Source organism: Budorcas taxicolor, chromosome 7, assembly GCF_023091745.1.
Source record: "Budorcas taxicolor isolate Tak-1 chromosome 7, Takin1.1, whole genome shotgun sequence".
Lineage (NCBI taxonomy): Eukaryota > Metazoa > Chordata > Mammalia > Artiodactyla > Bovidae > Budorcas > Budorcas taxicolor.
Genome location: NC_068916.1, coordinates 8997612 through 9004104, shown reverse-complemented (window position 1 = coordinate 9004104; position 6493 = coordinate 8997612). Strand labels below are relative to the sequence as shown.

The window sequence follows — 6493 nt, the reverse complement described above, 5'->3', positions numbered from 1 at the left end:
CATTATTTATACCTAATTATTCATTCATAACATAATGAAAACATCCATGTTGCCTTAAAATTAATTTACACTGGCTCATCTAAACTAGCTAGGACTGTATATTGCAATTGCTTGTTATGTCCCTTGAATTTTCCATATTCTTTAGTAAGAGTGATATCTACATTACAAAATCAATTGTTCTGTAGCATGTTCCATCTTTAGATTTGTCTGATTGCACCTTCGTGGTGTCATTTAGCTTCTTCCTCCATTCTTTGTACAATGATCCCTCGTTCTGGCAATCAGCTTTGACCAGTGGGCACATTTGCGATCTGGTTCTGGCATGCATTTAACATTAAGCCATTACTTACTGAAAGTTCCCTTTCACACTGGCATAAGATGTCCTAACCTTGGTTTCTTTCTCAGAAGATTTCTCCGTGGAAACCTGATGCTTTGAGTTGCAATTGTAAATGGAAGGTAATTATTGTTTCTTTAAATTTCATTTGTCTGTTTTCAAAATCACTGCCTCAGCTGTCACTTGGTACATTTTTTCTGGCATATATTCTTCCATCGACTTATTTTCAAACTTTCTGTTCAGGTCATTTAGAACAGTAAATATCAATATGAAACAACACATAAAAAAGAGTACCATTAACATAGTATTAAAATAAATATGAATGTATTAAATTATCAATTAAAAGACAAATATTCTCAGAAGAAAAACATTTTACAACCTTGAGAACCAAATAAGTATTTCCTATAATAGGTGCATTATTCAAGAGAATATGATCCTGATCATCTATGTTTGTCTTCAATACCTCCAAAAAAAATGAAAACTTTTCATTTTGTAGTCTCTGTGGAAAACCCAAGAGCTAAACTATGTCTTCAGCATTTAATATACTGATCTCATTTTATTTTTATCACATTATGGGATGACAACAGCTATTATGATTTATTCCATCTTACTGATGAAAATTTTGAGACCCAGAAAAATTAAGAAGGTAGTTATATAGTACAGAAGTCTTCAATTATCATTTAACCTATATTAGAGCCTCTGTTTTAACCACTGGGCCTTCATCTTGCTTCCGATCTCCCCAAATGCAGCATCCTCGTCTGCTCAGAACTACAGCACAGTGTCTGAATTCATCCTCATCGGCTTCTCCAACTTCCCTCAGCAGCTCCTGCCCTCCTTCTTCCTGCTGTACCTGCTGATGTACCTGTTCACGCTGCTGGGGAACCTGCTCATCATGGGCACCATCTGGAGGGAGCACAGCCTCCACACCCCCATGTACCTCTTCCTGTGTGCCCTCTCCATCTCCGAGATCCTGTTTACTGTTGCGGTCACTCCTCGCATGCTGGCCGACATGCTCTCCACCCACCGCTCCATCACCTTTGTGGCCTGTGCCAGCCAGACGTTCTTCTCCTTCACGTTTGGCTTCACCCACTCCTTCCTGCTCATGATCATGGGCTACGACCGCTACACGGCCATCTGCCACCCCCTGCGCTACAACGTGCTCATGAGCACCCGTGACTGTGCCCGTCTTGTGTCCTGGTGCTGGGCTGGTGGCTCGGTCATGGGGATGATGGTGACACTGATAGTTTTCCATCTCACTTTCTGTGGGTCTAATGAGATTTACCATTTTGCCTGTCATGTCCTTGCCCTCTTGAAGTTGGCCTGTGGGAAGGAGACAGCCTCTGTCACCATGGGTGTGATCATGGTCTGTGTCACGGCCCTGATGGGCTGCTTGTTCTTCATCGTCCTCTCCTATGTCTTCATCGTGGCTGCCATCCTGAGGATCCCCTCCACTGAGGGCCGGCACAAGACCTTCTCCACCTGTGTCTCCCACCTCACCATAGTGGTCGTGCACTACGGTTTTGCCTCCATCATCTACCTCAAACCCAAGGGCCCTCATTCTATGGAGAGTAACACTCTGCTGGCCACCACCTACACGGTCTTCACCCCCTTTCTTAGCCCCATCATTTTCAGTCTCAGGAATAAGGAGCTGAAGAACGCCATACAGAGAAACTTCCACAGAAAATTCTCTTCTTTAAGCTCCTGATGACCAGTTGGGTGGTGAAGAAAAGGGCTAGGATCATAATATTTGTCTCCGTAGAACTATGGTAAGGATTCAGATGTGTTAAAATGTCTACACTTCATACTAGCTATTTATTTTTCCTCCGTTAGAAAGGTGTCCTTCTGGCACCACTCTTTCATGACACTATGTGATAAACTCCATCCCATCATCTATGGCTTAGGACATGTATCTATGATCAAGTAAGGAGCATCTCATGAATGAGTGTTGGCCCTGATGCCCATGGTTCTTTCTGAATGGACAAGCAAGAAAAGACTTAATTTTTCTCTTTACCCACTAATATAAAATAAAAAACAATAACAGAAAATAATTATAAAAACCAACAAACATTGAAAATTTTCTCTATATCAAGCACAGTGTCCAGTGTTTTATAACTATCTTTTTAGCTATGACAAATGTAAAAATAGAAAAGAATTAATTATTTGTCTCCATGGCAATTGTTTATTAATTACAAGGCTATGAGAGAGAACTAGAAGCAAAAATGAAGGAGGGGGAGAAAGTAAAAAAGAAAGAGTGATTTAGAGGAGAAAGAAGGGTGATAGAGGAAAGGAGAAAGGGAAGAGGCATCAATGCTTAGGTAAGCATGTACACATATTAAAAGTGTGTTGTTAGCTCATGTCTTACAGAAATCTTTTTCCCACACTTAACTTTCAGTAACACATACATTTCTCATTACTGTGTTAAAGTTGTATCTTTTTAGGTAGTGTGTTTAAAGGGCAGAGGGCTATCTCAAGATGGCACAAAGAGAGATCAGAGGCTACCTACAGGTATTTCATTATGCAGAAAGGAAATGTTGGTGGAGGTTACATAACATGTGAATAAATAGAGTCCTATGGACCTTTATATCTGTTTGACTCCCATGCTGATTTTTGGGAATATATGATTGAGGATCCAGGAATTCACATTCCTCTGTGGAATGTAAATTGTTAACTTAAAAGATCAGGTTAAATATTTGAATTGCAAACAAAAGATGTTTTATAAGGATAAACCCACAGCCACCAGTCATCTCATTAGCATACAAAAGACACTCTTATCACAGGGTCAGAGATCAAGGACAATACCAAAACCCCAAATATTTGTGTTCTATAACATAACAAGGAGGCATATGTGAATGTCAGACTATGTGACTAGGTCACCAGGACCATGGGAATAGGGTGTAATTTTATTGAGAAGAGAAGTAAGATGATCCAGTTTGACCATAGATGTTGAACACTTAAAATGCCCAAGAGAAACCAGTACCCAAGATTCAGCTCTCAATTACCCTTGTCTGGGAAGCCCTCCAGCTGCCCTCACCCCAGGGCAGAGTCACTGATTCCCACTTGGGATTTCTCCAGCTCCTGCCTTACCTCTGACCCTTCCTTGATCCCAAGTTGATGACATTATCTGTGTCCAACCTAGTCTCCTCAATGACTGGGAACTTCTCAGCCCTGAACATGAGCTGAGATTTCTGAGTACAGAAAGCAGGGAGTCTTTCTGTGTGTGGATATTTGGAGGAAATTTAGAGGCAGCAGTCCCTGAAGATCCCTTGTGGCCCCTCCCAGCCTCTCCAGACCCCGAAGACAGATCTTCTAGGCTGGCATCCTGAAGAGACCCTAGGGAGCAGCCAGCAGGAAAGGCTACAGCAGAAATAAGCAGACAGTATCTGTTCTAGGAGGTCCAATCCCACCCCGGCCTATGTGTACCACTGATAGCATCAAGCAGCAGAGATTCTTCTGCCCTTCCCTACTGGCCACTTCATGGAAAAGGCAGGCCAGGCTGAGGGAGACCTGGAGGGAATGGTAGGAAGGAAGAACCCTACAGTTGTGGGAAGCATTGCCCAGCCTGGGGATGGAGGTCAGTCCTGGGGAGAAGGTCGTTAGGGAAGAGCTCCATCTTGGGAGGCTGCCTGAGGTCTTCTCAGTTTGTTCATCTGAGTCTTTAGCTCTCACTCAACGCAGGTGCCCTTTGCAGTTTGTGGGTCGGTGGTTCTCAGACTCAAGTCTTTGGAGTATTTACATTTTTGGTTAACTCCAGCTGTTTTTGTAACAGAGATATTCTGAGTGTGATGTGAAGACTTCTGGGGGTCCCTGACAACTTTTCTGCGGGTCCGCGAGATCCTTATTCTACGAGTGAGAATGTTTTTCATCATCTACTTCAACTAAAACAACATGTTTTAGACTGAATGAAGACGCAGACACTGCCATCAAATTGTCTCCTACAAGGCAGATATTAAGTGTATTTAAAAAAATATGCAACAAAGCCACTCTTCTCACTCTTAAGTTTTTCTGAAAATGTTACTTGACTAAAAAATGTTACTAGCATGTGCTAGTTTTATTAGTGTTCTTTTAAATGTACTAATAATTAAATATTTTTAATTCTTGGTTTTAATTTCTAACATAGTAAAAATTGTTACAATCCACTCAAACAAAAATCCTTTAGGGGCCTCAGTAATTTTTCAGTGTAAAGATATCCTGCAACCAAAATGCTTGAGAGGTTTCTGTATAGCTGGTGTTGCTATTGGGAGTTTTATCTTAATTTTAACTTAAATTGTATACTTTGATGATTATTAGATATAATATTATGAGAAAGATCATGAATCTTTGAAAGTTGATCTTTCTTTATGTAACCTTGTGATCTCTTATTGTTCTAACATGTTACATCTTTATTCTTTAATCTTTTCTAGATAGATGCTCAAGTCTTCCCTTCCAATCCTTATGTATCTTCTTTTTTCCCTTGTAGCATCCCTCATGACATTCAGTTCCATGTTGAAGAACAGCAGAGACAGTAAGTATGCTTGGCTTGTTCTTGATCCTAAAATAATACATCTAGTTTCCCCATTAGTATACTACTTGCTGGCTTTATGGTGCATTTTCTTTTCTTAAACTTATTTTTATTGCAATTCAGTTGCTTTACTATGTTATTATATCTTCTGCTGTACAGCAAAGTGAATCAGCTATGTGTGTACATATGAAAAAGTGAAAGTGTTAGTTGCTTGGCCATGTCCAACTCTTAGTGACCCCATGGACCATAGCCTGCCAGGCTCCTCTGTCCATGGAATTCTCCAAGCAAGAATACTGGAGTGGTTGGCCATTCTCTTCTCCAGGGGATCTTCTAGACCCAGGTATTGAAACTGGGTCTCTTGCATTGCAGGTGGATTCTTTACAATCTAAGCTATCAAGAAGATCCCTCTATACAAATATCCTCTCTTTTTTGGACTTTATAGTATATATTCTTAATCTACCTATGAAAGTCACCTTCCCACATGGTCAAAAGAGTTTTTTTTAATTGTGAATAAAAGTTGAATATTAGAACATTATTCCTGCCTTATTTGGAATAATAATAAATATATGATTTTTCTTTTATAGCTTATTCATGTAGTGAATCACATGATAGATTTTCTGATGTTGAACCATCCTTGTCATTAATAGGATAAATCAAAGCTACATGATCATAATATATTATTTTTACTACCATGAGATTTTACTGGGTTATATCCTACTATGAATTTTTAAATCTGCATGAGTAGATAAAATGAGCTCATAATTATCTTCTCTTACAAATATTCTTACCTAGTTTTAGAATCAAGATTGCATTAACCTGATGCAAAGAGCTGGGCAATTTCATGTATTTTTCTGTTTGTTGAAGAACATGCATATGATACTCACCCACTGTTCCTTAAAAGTTTAGAGAGCTTACTTGCAAACCCAATTGGGGAAATGATTTTAGGGAGGAAAGCTTTTTAACTAACTAAAACTTTAAAAAAATATTTATGTACCTGGGACACCTAATTTTTCTTGTGCCAGTTTTGGAATTTTACATTCTTTTAAGAGTTCATTCATTCATCTAGAGTTTCATATTTTTTGACATACTGTTTTACTATTTTTATTAATTTCCAATATTCATTATATTTATATTTACTTCCTAATTTTAATTTCATGTTTTGTTGTTAGTATCTTCTCTTTCTGTCTCTCTATCTTATTAATCTTTTCCAATAACCTAATTTGACTTTATTTAAGCACACTTTTTTCCTGGATAAAATTTCTTAATAAAATATCTAAATTTGTATATTTAACCCCAATATTATTTTACCCTAAAACTTTGATATTTGATGTTTAAACTAGTCAATTAGAAATATTTCTGAATTGATTTTATGATTTACTTTTGAAAGAAAAGGTTATAATGAGAACCCAGTGGCCAAACTATGTCTTAAGCACTTGATACACATAAGCGTTTAATCTCAGTTTATCTTTATCACAAGACTGAATAGTAAGAAGTATTGATTTCACCCATTTTACTGATGAAGATGGTGAGACCCAGATAAATTAAGGACATTTAAAATAGTATACAGCTCTTAAATTTCCATTTGATCTACATCAGAGCCTGTGCTTTAACCATTGTTGATTCTGTCTCTGATCTCCGCAGATGCAGCATCCTCGTCTGCTCAG

At 38.5% G+C, this 6493-nt stretch overlaps 1 protein-coding gene across 1 annotated transcript; it reads left to right on the top strand.

Moving 5' to 3' along the window:
- The first annotated feature begins 1097 nt into the window (after window positions 1-1097).
- On the top strand, window positions 1098-2036 carry LOC128051136 (olfactory receptor 10H4-like). Its single transcript, XM_052643628.1, has one exon. The coding sequence runs from the start codon at window positions 1188-1190 to the stop codon at window positions 2034-2036; it is 849 nt and encodes a 282-aa protein (XP_052499588.1). The 5' UTR covers window positions 1098-1187.
- The last annotated feature ends 4457 nt before the right edge of the window (window positions 2037-6493 follow it).

What these genes read in the sequence shown, in the direction of transcription:
- LOC128051136 (XM_052643628.1), top strand. Translation starts at nt 1,188, where the DNA reads ATGTACCTGTTCACGCTGCTGGGGAACCTGCTCATCATGGGCACCATC.